Genomic DNA, 22,661 nt, shown 5'->3' on the forward strand with positions numbered 1-22,661 from the left:
TTCGGCTACTCAACAATGGACCAACAACATTCATCTCTGGGGCGTACAACAACCATCACTCACAGGGTCCACACTGCTTCCCATCCTCCTTTACGCCAGCGACCATACCGCGTGTCGGCAGCCGAGCGACAGATCATTAACGAGTAGGTCGACAATATGCTGCACCGTGACGTCATTCGCCCTTACCACAGTCCTTAGGCGTCTCCTGTAGTATTAGTACGCAAGAAGGACGGGTCAATACGCTTTTGTGTGGATTACGGTCGACTCAACAAGATCACTCGTAAATATGTCTATCCGCTGCCTCAGATAGATGTCGCCCTCGTCGCCTTACAAGGCGCGGAGTACTTCTCATTCTTGGATCTTCGCTCCGGTTATTGGCAAGTGCCGATGGCAGAAGATGTCTGTGAGAAGACAGATTTCTTCATGCCCGATGGCGTGTACGAATTTACCGTAATGCCATTCGGGCTGTGCAACGCGCCCGCTACTTTCGAGCGTATGATGGACACCATCCTTCGTAACTACAAGTGGAAAACATGCCTGTGCTACCTTGATGATATTGTGGTGTTTATTAACCAGGAATACAACTCCTAGTTCTCGTCTCTCCGCTAAGCCCCGGTAGCACAAGACGTGCCCGCTTTTTAGCACTGTATATACTCCATTTGTCCTCCTAACCTCAGTGAGCCTTACTATATCCCATTTAATTCCCGCTAATTCCTCCAATATCACTGCTATACTCGCCTCACTAGATAACGTTCTAGTATAAAATGTTGCCAGGTTCAATAGTTGCCTGTCCGGATCCAGAGATTCTCAGCACCCTCTCTCGCGTCACAGGTCTAACCGCCGCCGTGGTCAGTTGCTTCGCAGCTGCTGGGGACTGAGGGCCAGGGTTTGATTGTTGTATTCATATAGGATGTTGTGGCCAAGTACTGCACCAGGATGGCCAATTCTGCTCTGGTGAGGGAGTGCGTTACCGGTTCTGGTCGCCGGGATCAGGCCCCACTCCAGGTCTTTTTATGCAAGTTTGTCAACACGCGGATTGTTTTTCTTTTTTTGAATTCGGTGGAAAATTGCGCGGCACCGGGATTCGAACCACGGTCCTCTTCCACGTGAAGCGCATGCTCTGCCTCTACGCCATCGCTGCGTTCCTCTTAGGCATCCCTGTGACTACTTAGGCAGTGTCTTTTCGCTAATACTGTTGTTCACGTTAGCGTCCAGTAATTGCCTTGATTCCTTTCCTCAGAAAGTCGACTAGCTCACATGGGGCTGGTGCAGCTTTGAAAAGGAACATGCTTATTGCGGTCAGGAGTTGTCACTTTTTAGTCAGTGCAATTAGAATATTTAATAACTTTTCTCTTGCATAAATGGCGGGGATATCTATCTATCTGTCTATCTATCTATCTATCTATATATATATATATATATATACCTCGAAGTGCATTAGTCATCTGCATGTCTTCGCGCCACGAAGTTAATGAACTTCGTTTATTTCACCATAATTTGGTTATCTTTGATCATATCTCCTGATCAATATTCCACTGACAAGAAGCACGCGTACACCGACACGATTTCACTAATGTTTTCTCACGTAGCTTCGTGTTGCACATAGGCGGCTTCTTTGAAAAAATTACGTGTCCCGTTTAGAAAACAGTGCTAAAAATAGCAGTCCACCGGGCTCAAACTACAATTGGTGCCGGCCGACAAGAGTCGCTGGCGCACCAAAGCAAGTAAAAGCAAAAAAAAAAAAAATTGCTACAGGGGCTTTCTGAAATAAAGACTGGGCGTCCGCCAGCGTCCGCTTCACAAACGCGCGCTCGCTAGCAGACGGCGCCCTTGACAACAACAGCACCAATTAAAACGTCATGTTGTATACCCATGCTAACATAGGCATGCGTAGAAACGAGGTGTCAATATACATTTGCAGTTGAAATAACGCACCATTATATGAGGCTACGCGCGCAATCGTTCCCAGCGAAATCAACGAAATTACGTTGAATATGCGGCGATGCGGGTTTGTGCCTCAATCCAGTTCACTCCCAATGCTGTCGCACAGTTATCCCACACGCGGCGCCTCAGCGGGAGTTCCCCGTTGGGCTCAATCGCGCATTGTGTAGTACAATCTGCATACAAGGCACGCTTCTTCCTCTCCGCTCCAGCTGCATTGCAGCATTGCTCACGGCGCCCTTCTTCTCCCATGATGTCAGGATTCTCTTCCCCCTCCGCCTGCGTCGGATTCCTTCTCCCTTTAATAGTACCCCCTTTTTTTACCCTGGACAATCCGACAGACGAGTTCTAACACGATAGCGTTAATGAGCCCGTGTCGCGGAAAATCCGGCGTCGCGCGTGCGGCGTCCAATGTGGGACATCGAATCCCCAAAAAGATTTTTGAACCACGTATACCCACTCCTTCCATATGATGCAGGCGATTGACTGACCTAATTGAATTTCCCAAGCTAAAATACGTAGAAAAATCGTAAACTATGACTTGCACACAATCTACAGGCATAATAACTCGCGGATTGTAAGTTGAGTATACGAGAAAACAAAAATATTTTACGCAAAAAGTCAAAGAAACCCTTTCATACGCACAAACCGGCCGCGGCGTTCACAGACCCGTCCGCCATTTTGGGCACGCCGGTTTGATGGGTGTCTTAGGGGCCACGGAGTGGTGCGCCCGGTTCCTTACATTAACTCAGCTGACACTCGCCTCCGCCGCATCGTAAAAACCCTCAATTTTCCTAAGGTAGCGCCATTCTTACATCTTTCCGCCACCCCGCGCTTCCCGGCGTTTTCCCCTCCACGCCTTCTGTCGTCCCAGTCTCCTCCGCTCTTCCATTGGCCAATCTGTGTCATGTGGAAGCACTTGACGCGCTTTTGTATATTTTTTTTCTTTCCAGCGCGCTCCTTCCACCATCGCCGGCGCATTGCGACAAAGCACGTCGGTAGCAAAGCACGTCCGGGTCGGCCGCATTTCGATGGGGCAGATATGCAAAGATGCCGATGTCCCGTGCATTGGGGGTACATTAGAGAAACCCAGCTAGTCAAAATTAATCCGGAGTCCCCCATTACGGCATGCCTTATAATCAGGTGGTGGTTTTGGGTACGTAAAACCCACGAATCATTTTTTTTCTCTGTCTTGTTTGGCTTCGAGTGTTTCAGTGAAAGCAACATTACTTGCTTGCGAAAACTTACAACGCATAAGAATACAGAAGCACGTAGTATACGGATATTAAGTTAGCACTTCAACAGAAGTGTTACTGGTGCTAATGAGGGAGGGGGATAATTATGTTCGAAACCTCTGTCAAGTTGTCCCATCAAAGTTTCTTCTTGCTATCAAATCCCACCCACTTGAACTGTAACAAAGAAATAAAAGACTACTTCATGTTCTGGTACGTTGTTTAAGGTATCGAGAGTGCCTACGTGTGAATACGCTGCTCATGGCTGCCACAACCCGTGCATGAGCTACAAACATCTGTAAAAGGCACGGAGCAGAAGCGTCCCTGTTGCTAGGTATTACTGGCCCCAGACAGTTGGAATCTCTCACGTGCAGGCCGAACAAAAGTATCCTACTGGTGCGTAAATGAACCTACGAAACCACTTACACATAGTTTCGCGCAGGAAAAAACCTTAAACTGAGGTAATTACGCGCGTGTTTGACCACACCATGTGCATGCGCCGTGCTTCAGCAACACGAAGTCTCAACGTGCGGCCGCTTTCCGCCTTAAATAATTGTTCTCTTTCTGTTTTTCTGGGCAATTCCAACGCGACGTTGGAATTGTTACCGACTGACGAAGCAAAATATCGCCTCGAGAACTGCTCCGCAGGGCTCGTATGAACATTTTCGCGGATTTCGTCCGGTAGCGCGTTAGCCGTCGTCAGCTACGGCAGGGCCAGCATAGGCGGCGCCACTGTCGAACCAACGCCGAGCGCGGGACTGAAGCGGAGGAGGAGGCAAGTGGTTGGCGCTACTCTAAGCTATTGAGGGGTTTTACGGCATCGCGGCCCCACGCAAGAGGCCGTGGCTCCACCACAAAGTTCGCCTTCGTGCATAACGTTCGCAGTAAGTAGTAGTAAAAGATAAATACCCCAGAAAGTGGATGGCGAAACGGGGCCACGGTAGCTCACTTGGTAAGAGCATCGCACGCGTAATGCGAAGACGTGAAATCGTTGCCAGGAAACCTTATGGTTAGATACACTCCGGTTGCCGGAAGCGTGAGGAAGCAGTCAGAGATCTTTGAATGCTGTCGCGTTATACTCTTCAAGGCGAAGCTTAAGCGTCCTCCAAATTTTTCGTTTATTCAGTGTTCTGATGATATCCCATTGAAACTAAATATCGTACCTCGCAGTGGACACATGAATTTTAGTGCGAAATTATGTATACGTTCGTTAATATCTTCAATGAAATTTTCATGTAGAGCGCCTAAATGGCAAGAGAAGCCACAAACTCAGCATGTCTACTCACCACGAAGTATTTGTCGCTCACTATTCGAATACCCATTGAATAAATGTCTCCTGCCTTTGCTACTGGGCCCAGTGCCGTATCATTAGGTGCATCAACACCCCTTTGGCTGGTGTATATGCCGGTCCCATTTGCAGGAATTTCAGTCTTGCAGAAGTACTTATCGTCATATATAGTGTGCACGCCAACAGCCCTAGAAAGGAAAAACGCAGTGAGAGTCAAAAACTTGTGCAGTGTAAAACCCTTTGCAAGTGTTATACAATACATTTATCACGTGTTATCTTGCCTCTTAATAGGAATAAGACGTTTGGCTTTCACTTTAGTCAAATTGTTCGAAGGTACAACTTTGCGCACTACTCACACTGTATATTTAATTTATGACTTCTAACGTATGTATCCGTTCTTACGTATTTACTAATGTATTTAATCAACATCATTGCTAATACAAGGGTAGAGCCTATCTCACCGAGATGTAGCATGTAAACTATCCTCTTAGCGCGGCAGTTTACTGCCCAGTGATAGCTACAAAGGAGTGACATTAGCCAGACGCTACCATCAGAAACATGTTGCGCTACCCTTTTGTTCCATTTGCAAATAATTGGTACGGCATAACACAAATATGTATATTTCTTTATGCAACGAGAAACCAAGAGCGTGTTGATTAGTCGCCAGTTTGATTTCCTGCAACGGCAGCCGCAGTTAGACTGGGAGAGAAAGAAAAATTACGCGACACCCAACCACCGTGGGAATCGTTGTAAGCGAAGCTTTCTGTGCAGTTTGCTTTGATTGACGAAAACAAGTGGTGATGTTGGCGTCGAATGTTCCATTTCCTAAATCTTTAGTCTAACACGATGGTGGTGAGGTGATGTTAAGCGTAATCTTGCGTGCACCACTGCTGTTTGTCTGCGTAGTTCACAGAATACTTAGGAGGAGGTGTCTGCTTGAGGCGTTGTTGTGTGCCATATTTCATAACTTCTAAGAGGGTTGAGAATATTAATTGCCTCACATGGCACATCGCATTGCGTCAGAAGTATTAAACATAATTGGATTATTGGGCAGTATGTGCCTAAACCACAATCGGATTAGGAGGCACGTTATAGTGGCGGAGACCGTATTAATTCTGAAACCGTGGTGTTCTTTAACGTGCCCCTAAATCTAAGTGCAGGACGGTGTTTTGGATTTCACTGTAGCCGAAATGCAGCTGCTGCAGTAGAGATCAAACTCACGGCCTCGAGCAATGCCAAACCCGCAAAGCTATTGCAGCCGGCACAGAAGTGTTCATATGACGTGGGAACGCTTCCGTAGTGTCGCCTAGAACATAGGATGCGCGTTAATGCGGCTCTGCTTCTGCACGCCCTGCGTAAGTTGCCTGCTTCACAAATTTGCATTGTCTTTAGTTTTCAGAACTAGCAGAAATGTTCCGCACTATTCCTCGAAAATAAATTATTTTCGTTTGCCCACAACCGGCTGTCGGGTGTTTAGCAGTACTATTTCGTTGCCTTATCACGCCGTTTCCCATCACCCCGCCTTCCTTGTATTGGGATAGTGAGCGAATAGTAATTCATAAGGACGAATAGTGTCCGTGCGATTCACTCGTTTCGCGACTACATTGATTCAATTCATTCTGTGCCTCCTCTCCCCTCCTCTCGATCATTCTGTTCAGCTTCCCTCTGGAATTGCACGCCAGAGAATGTTAAGGATTGCAATTTCTAGAATGCTTTTGCGGGGTCACAGATAATTACAGCTGTCAAGAAGCTAATGTGACGACGCGAGGGGAGTTTCGGAGGGCATTGTGAAGATTCGACGCCGCTCAAAGGTCCAAACGAGTTTCTCGCGTCTCCTTTCGTCTCTGCCACGCTCCTGTCCTGTAAACACACGCTATAAATCACCCGCCTGCGTGGCGTGCCAGACAACGGCAGTTGCATGCGCAGCGCGAAAGTGAAAGAAAGAGGCAACAAAAGCTTCGATTTAAAAAAAAAATATGTCACAGCTTCAACCGAAAGGTGAAGCATCGATTGCAGTATCAAATTATTAGGCAGCTTACGAGGTAAGGATAGCAGTTTCATCGGCCATAGGAATTTTTAAAATGTGCTTAATAACTAAATAAACATGCATGGTGTCCAGCGCGCACCGGCAAACATGAGCACATCTCACTCGATGACCGCGGAAGAACAACGGCGTGAGGAAGAGGGCCGCATCAGCTGGGAACTTGGATTCTTGCTACCTCTTGCTTCAGTGCGAAATAAGTGTGCGAGCATAGAGTTCGCACGAAGCCATCAGACCTCACCGGGCCAAGATTTCTGCCCCCCGAAGATTTCTTTCAACATCGTCACGTTGTAGTGACGGCGAAGAGCGAAATGTAAGTCGCAAAAACCAAATTTCTTATTGGGCGCACCTGTGCCTACAAAAGCAAGTGACACTAGAAGCACCACGACCGCGGAGAGCACAGTCGGTGATCGTCGAAATCTCATTTGCGGGGTGAAGCGCGTAAGCTTTTCTACGGGATGTCCCAGCTAACTTTAGCCAGAGCATAAAATTATGCGAATGCGACGTAGCTGTACAGAACCATTGTTGTTTGCCATGGCTTGGAGATACTGAAATTATATTTTTCATTCTGCTTAATCAGATAATGAGTCTTACATATTTATTTAACTTCTCAAATAATGTAGTTAGACAAAAAGGCTCAATGAGAAAATTGTACAGCAACATGAAAAACTCGCGATACAGCCTTCTGTTGCTCAATAGGTGCAACATAAATGTGTTTTTCCTAACGTGAAATGAGCCAGCGAAAATATTTTAGCACATTTTACGAATGCTTTTCTATCGATTTTTGAGAAAAACAGAGAACGAAAGAAAGTATCAATGCCTCCTTTGTAAAATCATCAACCCAATGCTACATACACTAGAGCAAAATACTACTAAAGCACATGAAGTAAAGAGAAATAATAAATAAAAAATAAATAAGTCCGAGGGTTCGTTAGCGCTGGCACAAAGCCTTAAGGCGAAAAAGATTTACTACTTCAGGTCACGTGCGGTGCTGCAGTGATTGGGTAAAGGCTTCTGGCACGACCTCACTGTCCTCAGTGCACATATACGTCGTGTTATCTAGCAAGGTCCGAACTAGCGTCGCTAGAGTTACTCACTAAGTCCTTGCCGATTTCTTGGGGTCCAAAACAAAATACCGTCGATTGGCTGGTATTCCACGTAGCATCGTCAGAAATTGTAGTGTCGGCTATCCGTGCTTTGCCGGTTTCTCATGCTCAAGCGGACGAGTTGTACTTTTTCGGCGCACCGAAGACAAATGGCGACGTCGAGAGTCTCTTCTCCGGTCACATGCGGCAGCACAGCGTCGAGAGTCGTCAACCCGTTTCTTCTGTAAACCAGCTTGAATGGTGAGATCTGTATTTTTTTGCATTAGCGTGTTTTATGCGAAACTTACGTACGGAAGGACGGCATACCACTTCTCGTGCTCGACGTCGACGTATGTGGCTAACGTGTCAGCAAGCGTCTTGGTCAGGCGTTCCATTAGATCATTCCTTGCGAGTGGTATGTGATTGCCCTCCTGTGATTTGTTTGGCTATACCGCAGGATGACTTGAGTAAGCTCAGCAGTACAATCCGTTCTTGTGTCGGCAATGGAGGCCTCAACAAGTCTATCCCCATTTGCTGAAATGGTCGGCAAAGAACGTAGTTTGGCTATAGCAATCCTGCGGGCCTTGTCGGTGGTGTCTTGCGTCGCTGGCAGTTTCTGCATGTCTTGACGCTACGGGTGAGGTCGGCGTTCAGGCGGGGCCAGTAATACTTCTAATACTTCTCCTGAATCCTCGCGAGCATACGCGACAACATGAGCTGGTCTTCCATGGGGTCATGAGACATGGCATGCAAACGCCAAGCCCCAGAGCTGATGAAACAACCAGGAGTTTGTTAGCGCAGACTAGCGAGAGAGCGAGAGAGCGAGAGAGAGAACTTTATTCAAAATTCTTGGTGCGCTAAATGAGGTGGGGGGGCTGTGAGACTAGCTCCACCAGGGCCTCCCTTCCTCAGGCAGCGATCAGATCTTGAGTATTGGCGACGTGTTCGCCAGTGACACAACCAAGATTTGATCTTTCGAGCAGTTACTGAGCTGCATGGCTTTCCAATGTTCGGACATGTGATTCTGAATGTAACATTAGTGCTGTGTTTAATGGTGTGTGGTACTGAGTGACATGCCCAGATAGTGTGGTCGAGATCGGCGCGTGGCATGTGGCATGGTTTGGAGCTCGGTGTGAAGGCATCGGGGTAGATGTGATGATACAGGGACGGTGCAGGAAAGGTGCGCGTCTGTAAGAGCCGTCACGTGATAGATTGATGTTTGTTGAGAGAGTTGTCGGGAGGGCGGTATTTGAAGCGGGCTTTGCAGTAGTACGTGAGGATCTCGCGATAGCTGATCATACGCTCGCTCGCGTGGCTGCGCCAGGACGCTACGGCTTCGTGCTTAGAGGCTTGCGGAAGCTGAGGGCATCCGGAAACCTGCTGGCCTGAAGGGGAGTAATGTGCCCGGTGGATGTTTGCTCGGTCGGAGTCTTGCGCGGCTTTGTTTTCGGTAAGACGGGCGTGGCTCAGGCCCCAGATAAGGTGGACGCTGCGGCGACAGGAGGGGTGTGTGCCTGTGCGAATGCGGTATGCTTGGGACAAGATGAGCCGCCTGGTATAGTCACGTAGGGCTATCTTGGAGTCAGTGGTGATGCACGATGCAGTATTCGAAGCATAGCGAGAGCTATAGAAGCATCTTCGCCTTCTTCAGGATGAATGCTTCGTATGCAGCTGATTTTTGTAATATCCAGTTTCGAGCCCGCGACCACGGCAAGTGGCTTGGTTAGTCCGCGGCGTCGACATAAGATACGTGCCAAGCGCCCTCATACCTATTGCCGAGTTGCCAAGCCCATGCGGTGCGAGGTGCTTTATTGTGGTCGGGGCGCATGTTCTTTAGGAGAGGGGGAATCAGGAAAGTGTCGCGAATGTCCGGTGGTATGGGGAGCTTGACTGCAACCTGCTTGATGTAAAGATGCTCAGGTTACTGAGGACTTGACGTCATTTCGCGGTGTGGAAGAGGCCTGCGTAGTGAGCTAGGCGCTGAGCTTCGATGAGGTCGCAGAGTTTTATGGAGCCTCAATTCAGCCAGCTTCACATTGGCGGTGTTGGGCGGAACGTGGAGTACTTGTTCATATGTTCCCTGATGATGATATCAATGTTGTGTTTCTCAGAATGTGTGAGGCATAAGAAGGGTACAGCATATGTGATGCGACTCATCATGAAGGCCCGGCCTAGCCGAAGAATGTTGTCCTCTTTAATACCAGTTTAGATAATACCAGTATGAGATAAGCAGGCCTACTTGTGGAGCGTGGTTGCTAAGATGATGTAAAGTTGCAGTATTCGTGCGGTTTTGCTGCGTACGCAGCCCAAGGGCTCAGAAGATTGGAACGCGAGGGAAAGGCGCGCTGTGGGGCTGCCAGGTCAATGGATGGAGAGTGAGGTTCTGACGGGTGGTGCCGATGAGCAGACTCGAGTATGAGCAGTTCGGATTTAGGCGAAGAGCACGAAAGAACGCGTGATTCAATGTATGCCGTCAATGTATCCATGGATGCTCGTAGGGTTCCTTGAATGTCGCTATCACTACCTTCTGTGGTCGAGAATGTAATGTCCGCATAGAGACTGTGATGGAGGCGGAGAATGGCAATGAGGCGCTCCAGGAGTCCGAGGAGTGCGACATTCAAAAGTATGGGCGAGTGTATGCTGACCCTTGCAGTGTAACCTTACTCCCTAGCGATATCACGTCCGATTTGAGGCCCTAGAATGTTGGAATGGCTGTACGACTAGGTAGGAAATCTACCACATAGCGGTACATGTTGTAACCGACGTACAAATGTGACGGCGCCTCCAATATGGCGTTGTGTTTGACGTTGTTGTCGAAAGCTTTTGCAAGAACCCAACCAAGGATGGCTTCTGTGTCAAGTTGAGGACCTTGATAAGGACCTATGATTTCGTGATATAGCTGAAGCATAATGTCTTGCGTGGATAGCTGTGGGCGGAAGCCAAATCATGTGGGGTAGTTACGCTTGTCTAAGTGTGCAGTAAGCCTTTGAAGACTAGTGTGTTCCATGACTTTCACCCGGCATGGCGTGAGGGCGATGGGGCGCATATTGTCTAAATGCAGGGGTTCGCTCGGTTTAGAAATTAGTACAATTTCGGCACACTTCCAGGATGACGTTAAAGAACCGCATTCCCATACCGCATTCACGTGATGCAGGAGGGTCGCGAGGGAGGCGTCATCCGTGGAGGCCTAGTTGGGTGTGAAGGTGTGAACCACTGCCTGCGGCTCCGCAAAGGTAACGGGGGCATCCATCTCAACGTTGTTCTGGCCTCTGTAGGGCAGTTGCTGTTGAATTGGTTGAGTACCAATGTACTTGACGGTTAAGTCCCGGAATAACTGATTACCAGAGTCATGGCCAGATGTAGTAGTTTCGGTTGATTCTGCCATTGTGTACTTTTACAAGTGCGATCGTCGAGGAGATTTTGGAAGGTATTCCAGGTATTACGGAGGGTAGGTTGCCGTCTCATACCGTCGCATACAGCATGTCATTGCTCATTGGTGAGCTGATGCACATAGTGCTCGATATGCCGGTTGAGTACCGCGATGCGTTTGCAGAGCTGACTGTTGAGTCTCTAATTCTGGTATCACCCTTGAAGTCCATCGAGGGCCTCTTACACATGCAGGAGACGGTTTTCGAGTTGGTCTAGGCCAGCCTCTTCAGAGACACTATTGGTCGCTTTCTGGACGTCCTCCAACAAACCGGCTATCCGGACCTCTACAGTGGGATGAGGGCCGTCCGGAAGGGTGCGCTGTGTGCGCCATGTCCATATGGCATCCCAGTCCGTGAGACCAAGCGGCCGTCCAACCCGTCTATTCGGACCGGCCGTGATTTAAGCCTAGAGGCAAAGTGGTCACTGCCGAGAGTATGTCCGGTATCCTACCAATCTGCCGCAGGAGTACGCTTGGTGAGAATTAGATCCGGCGTGGTATCTGTGGACGTTCTGTTGATAGTGTGCGTGTGGTGGGCAGGATCAGTGAGGGCGGCGTATCAGAGTTGCTTGATGTCTGCGCAGAGCTGGCGGCCTTTGCGTCTCTCGCGAAAACGATGGGGAGTGGGCAAAAGGATCCACTGGCTGCAGAAGGCGGTAGAAGCGATGTGATTGGGACTGCTGTAAATAGCGAGTTAAATAGGGTGGAGGAGTTCTTGCGCTGAGGCGGGATAATTTCGAGGAAAAGATGCGGAGGGCTGTGCGGAAAGGGTCGTGCGGTATGACCGTAATGTTGCTTCAGACGAGTGTGGTGAGAGATGGCTGATGATTGGTAGTGTGGGCGTGGAAGTGGTAGGCCGCGTGACTGGTGAGTTTTGCCGCTGTCATGTGACTTTGAAGGCGGATGACATCGGGCGGGACCTGTAACAAAGGTATCGGTAGACGCTGTCTTAGGACTCCTCGTTTCCGTGAGTATCCGCGCCAGTTCCTCTGCCAAATGCCGTACGTAGCATGTTGAGAGGCGAAGGTATCGTCCATGCCTGAGTGAGATTTCTTGAATATGACTCCTTTGAACGTGTCAGACCGTTCCTCAACGTCTGTCATACGTCATTTGAGTTTCGTTGTAGAAGTTAGGATTTTGTAGGCGAGCTCTGAATGTTCGTGGTCATGAGCTGATTTGAGCATTTGAGTCGCAGCGGCACTGGGCTAGGCTATGGCCCCTTGCAGACAATCTTCGGCAGTTGCACGAACTGCACTTGCTGACTGGGTGGAAATAGCGGTGTCCATGGAGCCATCGCGTTCTGGAGCACGGCGCTTAGGCAAGTGAGGAGGGAGATCATTGTTAGGTATCGGGTGCACTGCTCTAGTACATTCTTAGCAGCTGCTGACAGAACGTGTTCTCGCGCCTAAGGACCGATATTTTGGAGCAAATGGCCTTAAGTTCCTGCATGACTAGTTGCAGTGATAAATTGTCTGCGGACGAAGTCGACGGCTGAGGTGGGGGCTCAGCGAGGCGAGGGGTGTGTGTGTGTGTAGAGACGTTAGAGGGAGAGGACATGGCTGTTCAGCTTACCTGGGAGAGTTCCGTGGAAGCTTGTTCCGATGTGGTGTTGCATATTGATGGGGTGGTGCACGGTTTCGGGAGCTGCTCCTCCAACAAGCTCTGGAAGCGATTGCAGGAACCACTTCGTGATGACGTAGACGGATATCCCGAGCGCTGCTCAGGCGAGAAGGAAGGGGTGACAGCTTGTGCCGTGGTGCGATGTAGAGTTTGTGCTTGGTACCACTGTATGAGGAGGGGAGGGGTAATGTAGCGCCATGCACAGACCTTAAGGCCAATCAGGTGACCGAGGCCACAAAGAGAACATTATGCCTGGTAGGCGTGGCCGGGTTTAGGGCCTTCTTGGTAGCATGTGACACACGGGCTGCGGCGTGAGGCAGGGCAAACGTCGGCGCGATGTTGGACTGACCCGCGGAGTGTGCAGAATTAGGCTTTGCTCTCGTGGATATAAGATTTTTAGTTGGCGCCTCGGTAGTTGTCTTAAAACGGGACTTGTCCGTCGAAAACAATGAGCACCGATTTGGTCTTTCCGATCCCACGAGCTTGCAGTATAGAAGAGTTACGTTGGTAATTGGCTGGTCGTGATGGCTTTATGAGTGTCGTATGGTGGGATCTTGGGGATGGCCCCTTTAGTTGTGTCATCCGGGCAGGTGGTGCAGGATGCCGCGGGGTAGTTCTTGCCTCCGGTCTGAAGGGATGTGATCGTTCCCTAGTACTCGGCATTGTGTATTTTAGAGACGCAGGCCAAGACAATATTACATGCTGATTCGGTCCTATAGGTATCCTAATGAAAACTTAGAGCGCTAAAAACACAAAGGACGTAGAAGAAGAAACACACACACAGCGGGTGTAGTGTGTATTTCTTCTCCTTTATCCTTTGTCTTTTTAGCGCTGTACATTTTTATGAGAATGCATTACCAACTAGCGCACCTGTCCATCTTTTTGCACTGTATTCCTATACGTATCCTCTGCGGTATCGGTCGGAGTGAGGCCTGTAGCAGCAAGAATGGGATCGCGGATTTACGCTTCCCATATTATGGCGGCATTAAGGCCCAACCACACGCAGCCCGGGATACGCGTCTCGCTACGCGTACACGTAAGCGTACGCGTCTGCGTGCGCGTACGCGGGTGATGAAGGGAAGGGCGTCCAGCCACACGATACGCGCACACGTGCGCGCTTCGCTGCGCGTAGCACAGGGCTGACAGACCAGCGGCCCAGCGATGGCGGAAACGGTCGTCTTTGGCTTTGAGAAAAGTTTATCTTTAATTTCGTTATGGCTAGCCATTTTTATTTAATTTATCAATGTTAGAGCTAGTACATTGTTTTTAAGTTGAGAAATGCACGCTGTTCGTATCTATACATCCTTATGGCAAGAAAAGCTACATCAATTATCAACATCACGCGCGATAGCGTCTGCTTGCTCACAACTGCAGCTGACATCTGCGCGCGACCACGCACAACGTTGCTGCCGAGCTCTTGCTTAGCCGCTTGCTTCGCCGGCATCAGCGTTCTCTCCCCGCAATGTACCACATGAGAAAGAAGCTTTTGCTGCTGCTGCTCTTGCAAAGGCGGCGGGAGCGCAGAAAGCGTCTGCGGCCTCTGCAGCGACGTTGGTGGGTCCGGCCAGTCTTTCAACTGCGTAAAGAAGAAGGACTTTACGGCTGTGAGTAACTTCTTTCCTTTCGATGATCTACAGTGGTAGAACTAGGAGCCAGTGTTTGGACATGGGGACTTATCTTCGTTAGGACAGCAATTACTTATCAGCGTTTTTAAGTGCGCGCATAAGTGAAAGGGTTAAAGTAGTAATGCGGGGATCGTACTCGCAGCGCGCGAACGCCCAATTCGCAGAATAGCATCGTGTCGTCGGTGCAAGGTTCGTCCAGGTTGACAGCACCGATAGAAACGATAACGTGACGTACGCGAACAGAGGGAACGACAAGAGCAGGGTGTAGTTCGGAAAGCGCGAAAGCATAGGCGAAGATCGGGCTGATTAGCCGCTGGAAGCATACAGATAGTATATTCGATACGTGGTGACGACACCTCACGACGTTTCAACTGCCGCCTGTCTAACCCGTATATGCCGTACGACATACGGTCATTAACTGTTCAGCTTCAGAGGGGAAGAAGCGCTTGATTCTATTTAACAGACAATCTGTAATACTAATTTGGAGCTCCCTTCATTATTAACAGTAGACCATACTGTTTGCACAGAGCTTGTGTAAGACCCGCTTTTCTTGCACAAAATTTGTAAGGATTAAGTTTTGTAATACATTTTCTGCTATTCGATATTTTATTTGATATCCAGATTATTTTTTCTTCATTTGATTCGATTCTAAATCTACTTTTCGTGTGTAAGTCAGATAGTGGCGATCGTGCCTGCAAAGTATTAAACAACTGCAGAACAGCACGACAGCCGCAGAAATTTCTTAAATTTTTTTCAGCTTAAGAAATTTTTTAAAGCTCACAATGCTGTTCACGGCTCCCGTCAGGTAGCCCTGCTTCCTGCCAGAGAAGCAGGGTCATACGTATAAATGTCTCATTTACACACTGCCTTCAATGTCACTGATTACCTACAAAGACTTTGGCCAAACATCCAATGCAGAACATGCAAAACCAACTCTGGAACTGAGCCACAGAACACAAAGAAAAAAAAAATGCAAGGAATGTGGCTTGTGGATGATAGTTGTGGCAGAGGTAGAGGTTGTCTATGTTGGCAGTGAACCTCGCCTCCTGGCTATGTGGTGGCTAAGTTCTCCCTTTCTGCTACCTCTTCTAAAAATAATAAAACAATTTGAAAAATGCTTGCGCTGCTAGAACGCCCCGACAGGCTTTACAACTTGCAGCATATAACCGAAATTTTCAATGGGGTCTGGTTGAAGGTTCATTACATTTTTTTTTATTTACATGCATGTACAGGCATCTCTACATGCATGCACAAACTCTACATGTACAGGTGGTGAACTCAAAAAGGTTCATTGCTGCAAGACAGGCTGAATGAGTATAAACACAGATGAAAGCGATAAACATCTGTCTTGCAACAACAAACCTTTAGTTGCAAGTCAGTGCTTCTTTATCGTAGGTGTGTTGCTAAAACATGTTCACACATCTCTACAGCAGCAATGGCCAGCCAACCAGGCCCACAGATATCAACATTATGAAATTCTTGAATACCGCACAAAAATATGGATACAACACAATGTAAAATGAACAAGAAAGAAGAGCTGAGGGGCTTTGACATGACAACAACAGACAAGGAAACATATATAAAGCATAAAGGATAATAACTGTCATTTTATTTGTAATGTCAACATCGCAAGGAGAAGGGAAATGAAAGTGGACAAAATATAACTTGCCATTGGTGGGAGCTAAAACCAAAACCAATTGAGCTGGAGGCTATTTCACCATCAATTTCATAGAATGTTTATGTGTACTAGATTAGGCTCTTGGAGTGTTCTTGCACGAGTAGTGCTGGCTAAAACTACCAGGGTGATATCTAGTACATGCACATACAGGCCCAAGAAAGTTTGCAGTGGGATAGCCATTGCTGCAGCTCTACTGGTAAAGCAATGCAAGCATAATTCAAAGGTTGTGGGTTCGTCTCCCATCAGTGGGAAGCTACCTTTTCATATACTTTCATTCTCCTCCTTATTTTTCCATTTCGATATAAAGTAATTAAATTCATCAATGATTTCCTTTTGTTTCATTGTCTCTTGGCTTTATTATACAAAAAGTATACATTAAAAAACATTAATCTTTGAATTACTTTCCTACTTGCATCAATTTAATTTTCAAGTCGAGATGCGTATCCTCACTGGCCTCTCTAATGTGTTTGAGCAGAGAGACGGCAAAAGTTCAAGGTCGTCTTGTGGTTTGCATCTTTTGATTGCGCTTGAAACATTGCCTAATTCCTCCAATATTAACTGACTCTAATCTTTCTTTTTCCTTTTCCTCCCCCTTGACTTTGCTTCAGAAGCAATGCTTCCTAACGTATCCAGCCTGCGACTGCCTGCTGAAGCCAGCGATGCTTCTGACTGCGGACTGCTGTGGTGAGCCTCAGAATCCTCAGGAACCAGAACTTCTTGAAATATCGGTGATTCAAGAGATTCCAAAATGTCCTGAGACTCCACAGACTCATGCAACGCCGAAGACAGAGTCGAGGCTGGCGCTTGTGACTCTTCACTCGACGGTGATGGCACTTCAAGTGTTGCCAGATCGGAAAACTGGCACATTTTTTGTTAAGATGTCTGCAGCACTTCCCTCCTCACTCGATGGGGGCACTGGTGGAAGGTTGGCGGACATCCTGCATGTGAGCGTAATAAGGTTTGCACATACTGTCAATGTGTAAATAATGTGCCAGTCTGGATGCAAAAATATATGAAGGCTCAAATCCGTCCACACTTGTTTTAGTGTGTGATTTTATTAGAGTACACTGAAGCTCTGAATCAGTTTTGTAGGGACAAAAGTGGCTTGCCTACACAACCAGAATGAACAGTTTCTGCTTGCGCGTAAGTGTAGCTTTTGTATCTTTTTCTGTTTTTGCTTGTGATGCATTTAAGGAGTTATTACAAGATCTGCATGCCTAAAGCCTAGTGATTACTTCTACTCAAAACAGTGCATGATATTTGGAATGTCTCAGTTTTGAAATAATTAGCAGGAAGCATTCCACTACATTTACTCAGTAAAACCACTTCATAAATTTCATGTTGAAAGACCTATGCTTGCACTTTCTAAACATAGAGTAGTAGTACCGTTAGGTCTTGCTTTAGCATGAGGCTCTCTCCTGTTCTAGTTTTTCTACTTGAAACGTTCTTGGCTTGTAACTTTGTTTTCCTTTCACTTGTTTGTAAACTTCATCTCATTCTAAACTGTTTTTCTTAACTGAATGTACGTCTAAACACAGTGTGAAGCTGTGTACGTAGTAGTCAGTGCATTTGTTGTTTGTATTTAGGAAGTTAGTCTAATAATGTTTGTCTTCTTGCCATCTGCCTTGTAAAGGGTGTTTTGGCCCAGCAAAGCTGACCTTAGCGAGCAAGCCCTTCCAGAAGGTTCCTTACAGCCAAGCTTTTTTTGCCTCTTCTCTGGACTTTCCTACCGCTGCTCCTACTGTCTTGCCAAATAGCTCGCCTCATACTGATATTAATGTAGTCGTTGAACCATTGTCACCCCAGCTGACTACTGGCTACTGTGTTGCACGAGTGACCAGTACTGGACGTAATGCAAATACCAATTAAAATAATGTAACAAGATCGTGGTTTTGGCAGGTAAAATTTCAATAATCATTTTTTGCACAGTGCGAATGTGTTAAACTGGATCATCTAGTCCTTCCTTGGAAATTTTGCTAAGCAGGATCAGCGTTCTCCACAAACATTGTGAAAGCTTCGCTTAAACCAGTAACCACAGCACCTGGGATCTGCAGAATAACCGCAGGCTGATAATTAGGTAAGGACACTGCTGAGCAGACACAAAAGAATTATCAATTACACAGCTGACAATGTCGTCAGCACTATGGCGCATTTATTCCTACAGCATGATGACACTGAATGAATCCCTAAGCAAGCTAGCTAATATTTGAGGATCTGTGATGAAGCACCGATTTGCACACTGCTGGCAAGCAACAAAATGCAAAATTAAAACTGTGCATTGAAGTGCCCAAGGTACACGTGAATATAGCAACATTCAATACTCAGTTAAATACTGGCCATTGACTTGCACGCTGCCTTCTAGGATCAGTGCACAGAATAAAAAAAAAACTACTTGCATGTTTTGTGTTTTGTTTTTGTGTGTGCATCATGCAAGCCCTTTTCTTTTTATTCATCCTGCTAATTTGTATGTGATATTCTCTGTACTTCTGTCTTATGCTTTATTGTAAGGTTTTTAAGTGCTATTTTACTTGTTATTTTGTACCTGTATTTCTGCTTTCTCTGCTCCCCACTGCAAAGCCAAACTGGCTTTGCGGGTACCTAAATAAATAAATATACAAAGCTATTCTTGTACTGCTTGCATGTCCCCTTACCGGATCACATTTAACGAACTATGCGATAATCGGAGCGGCGATGCAGCACAAATATTTTATCGCCAATTAGACAAAGCTGAATATAATGCATACTGTGCGTCGACTTGCTTGCGTAAGCACAATTTTGACTCGATTCCCATAAGTGCGCTGCATTGCCAGCTATAATACAAACATATGGCATCGCCGGTCAACGTGGTAAAGGGAAAGCACTAAAATCTCGTGTTTCATTTTTAACACGTCGGCTTAGATGGAAACTTCAAGATCACTTACGGTCTACACTCCATTGTGTAGCGCAGAAACATCATTTGGTCGAAAAACAGCTAGATGACGTCGTCGTCAACGTCGACTGGCATGGCGCGGCTCTTTTCTTTCTGAAACGTCTTCCCAGGCGCCGAAATTTATTCCCCAGGGACTTCCATCACTTCTGCAGCGCTGTGATAACGTCATCTGCACAGATGAAACGCGTTTTCGACATCTGCGAGTCTGCTGATGAGAGAGGCAGCTTATACCAGTGCCACACAGCTAGGCTTTCGATGGCGATCGAGCGCGATCAAATTTCTCGATCACGATCGGTTCTACGCAGATCGCGCGGTACAGGCAATCGTGATCACAAAATCCGACCGCGATCGGGCTCGATCGCGATTGAAACTGCTCCGCTATGACGCCCGTATAAAATTCCGAGCACTCACCTGTTCGGCAGCGTTGGGCATGACGATCCATGACCACCTCGTCAAGTGCTTGTTCTAGTGGCGCTTATGTTTCGCCTGCTACGAAAGCGCAGGTCGAGCCTCAACGCAGGGGATCAGCGCTTCGTTGTTGATCGCCTCCATAGCCTCTGTGCTCTATCGACACGAAACCAGCAGCGACTCCCGGCGTCTCCGCACGATTCTGAAACTTCAACAACCTTTCCGAACCACCGGAAGTGTACATGCGGCCCACGTGACGTCGGTGCACAAGCTGCCACTTCCGTCGCGTACGCTCAAAATGACGCCCAAGATCAAGACCTCCTTGACGCGCGCGTTTCCTGCGCGTCTGCCCTCTCTAGACGCGTAGGACAGGCGCGTACGGCCTCGCAGACGCGTGACGCGCAGCCAGGCGCGCACGATTCACCGCGTGTGGTTGGGCCTTTAGAGTCGACTTGCAGGCGAAGGGGGACTTTAATGTCTGTAGGTATTCTGGGCAATCTTGAAGCACGCGGGCGATGGTAGAGTCGCAGTAGGCCCTGCTGCGACTGCGTGGTAGCGACATGTGCCGGCTGAGTGGATTGGTGCTGGCGTTGCTTGTGCTAGTGGCAAAGAAACCATCCGAATTCGGTGGGGGCGGGGGGGGGGGGGGGGGGTCAATCTCTGTCCCTTAGACTTCAACGACATCCATGACGATAAGGCTAGGTTCGAACAAGAAAAATGGATAATGGTCGCATCAGAGATGCATGGTCGCTAAGCGAGCCGATAGCTCGTCATTAGGGTTAGCGAGGCGGCGGCATGGCCTCGTAAGAAAATCGCCGAGAAAGCTACTTGCTTTGCACCAAAACGACGAGAGTGACCTCTGCGGAGAGCTGATATCTTCGCGGAGTCGATTGCAATGGTGTTTGGGTTCTAGAAGTCAGAATTTTGCCAGGAAGATTGAAGAAAGACGGAGCCTATTAGAGGTGCTCCACTGCTCGCGCCTTCGTCCGTGGACTGGGGTGAAGCTTTCCTTTACGAGGACAGAGTTTTTCAACAAAAACGAGGAAAATCTCTGCTCAATACCCTTGGGACAAAGTCGGTCTTCCATTTTAAGAACACGACAAGGCGTCTTGTCAGAACAACATCTTGACTTGTCTGCTCGCTGCTCTTCGGCGAAGTCGTCGGTGCCTATTGTACCTGATAAGAGTCGTCATCCTGTTCATGTTGCGGCGGCAGTTGATTACACTAAGAACAGTTGCACACCTCTTTGGGGTGTATATCTGCCACACAAAAATAATCGCCATGTGTCCCGCTTGCATTTCCTTTCATAAAAACGCTGCGCTCGATAATTTCCTGTCCAGAATGCTCTGTCCGGCTCATAACGCGCATGCCGTTCGTGACTTGAAAATACCGGACGGGGGCGTACCATTCTGGCGTTTAAACAGAGATGCTGTTTAAGCTGGTGGTTAGGCTGGCGGACGTGCACCGCAAAACCTCGCCGAGCGATGACGTCATCCCGCGCGCCGGCATCACTTCATCGTAGCTTCCTCGCCGCGCCGTACGGAAGCCGCTCATGTGCAGATGCGGATGTAAGCCGTGACGTCACCACGGAGCATAAAAGCAGTTCCGCTCGGCTGCCGCGTCGGCATAGCAGCCGGGTGTCCGACGAAGCGAGATTTGGGGCGAGAAAAGAAAAGCGTCGCTCCCGAAAAAAGGAAGCGTGGTGCGAAAGCCACCTCACCGCTACTCGAGAGCCAATGCGATGACTTCGGTCCACTCCCGAATATCGCGCAGATGAAGCGGCGGCGAATCTTCAGCGAGTTGCAGAAGATTCAGAGTTAGGAGCTCAAGTTACCGAGTAAAAGCGTGCGTGCAACTAGACGCGTCGACAAAACGATCCGGGCCTGCGGGTCACGGAGAAGTTCCAGCGGCAAGTTCGGAAATCCATGCGAGGTGTCGACGGACGCAGAAAACTTGACTGAGTCACCAAGCATCAACATAGCCAAACCAAGAATAACCTAGGTGGGGTAACCCGCTTCGCTGTTCGCCTAGTCTTCGTGTCACTATTGCAAAGCTGTCCCAAACTTTTTTAGAGTTTAGGAGCGCGGGAGAGGCATCCGGCATCAGTACTTTCGTCCGGACTTATATATTACGGTAATGTGGAAGTCTTGAAGTCGGAGGCTACAGCATGCAAGGCACCCTTAACTGTCCTTTAACTTGGCTCTCTAATACAGTGCCTTGTGGTCCGCTGAGCACTTTGAACGGCGTGCCACGCCGGTAAGGACGAAATATAGTGTTAGCGAGATTATGGCAAGGCATTCATTTTACGTGGGCGAATAATTGAATTCCGCTTCTGACTGCGAACGGCTTGCGCAAATTGTAACACTTTCAAGTCAGTGTTTCCTGTTAGGAATGACAGCGATGAGGCGTGCACTGCTTGTGTCGATTCGATTTCGGTATCGGCGTCTTCATTGACGTGGGTGAGTACTCGTGGCGACTGCAGGAACTGCCTCGACTTTAAGTTCTTCCCACTTAAACTAGACGTCGTATTCATTGAGAAGGGTCAGAGACGCGACAACGCTAGAAATGTTGTTGGGAAAGTGTTTAGACTAGGCATACAGACCAAGAAGCATATTGACACATGTATTTATTTATCCTTTTCTCTTGGACTGCACTTCAGAAACTCGAAATTACCATCGAAGTTCTTTGACTATATGAGTGGCAAACGCCACCTGCATATTGCCGCGACGCCATCTGTGCCCAACCACGTTGACGATGAAGACGACGACCTCGTGTGTGCAAGCGAGGCGCTACAGAAGAAGAAGCCTGGACGTGCCATAGGCTACAACAACAACAACAACAACAACAAGCCTGGACTGAGCGCTTGCTCTAATTCTTTCAAATACCGCTCTCCGCTCTTGTCTCCAGTGAGCCGTGACACTGGTTGACGTGCTGGGTACCGCATCATCACCTAATGATAGGGAAGACTCCTGCGAGTAGCCCTGCATCCAACCCTTCAAGGCATCATCCACGCGTCGAGACACCTGTGCACCGCGCAAGCCGCCGCCTGCAACGTCTGTGCCCGCAATTCGGCGTTTTCCAAGGGACTTTGTCAGCGACCTCACCGACTCAGGAATGGCGCTTGCAAGTCCAACGCAGGTGACTGTTCAAAACGATCGAGTCCCCACTAGTTTCCACGGTGACACGTATGAAGACGCCGAAGACTGGTTGGACCAGTACGAACGCGTAGCTATAAGGTCAATCAGTGGCGTCCGGACAAGAAGCTTGCCAATGTGTACTTCGCTCTTGAAGGTAGCGCAAGGACGTGGTTCCAAAATCGCGAAGCACATTTGACGTGGGACGAATTTTGCCGTCGGCTACTTGACGCCTTCGGAAGCACTGATCGCC

General features: G+C 48.2%; 1 protein-coding gene across 5 annotated transcripts in view; it reads right to left on the minus strand.

The window, feature by feature from the left end:
* Positions 1 to 22,661, minus strand: part of LOC129384989 (uncharacterized) — a 186,831-nt gene that overhangs the window by 116,283 nt on the left and 47,887 nt on the right. For all 5 annotated transcript variants that reach the window (XM_055070756.2, XM_055070755.2, XM_055070753.2 and 2 more), the window contains one exon: positions 4,460 to 4,649. In XM_055070756.2, coding sequence (XP_054926731.1) covers positions 4,460 to 4,649 — 190 coding nt within the window. The remainder of the gene's footprint in view (positions 1 to 4,459; positions 4,650 to 22,661) is intronic.

The sequence above is a fragment of the Dermacentor andersoni genome, chromosome 5 (genome assembly GCF_023375885.2).
Source record: "Dermacentor andersoni chromosome 5, qqDerAnde1_hic_scaffold, whole genome shotgun sequence".
Taxonomy (NCBI): domain Eukaryota; kingdom Metazoa; phylum Arthropoda; class Arachnida; order Ixodida; family Ixodidae; genus Dermacentor; species Dermacentor andersoni.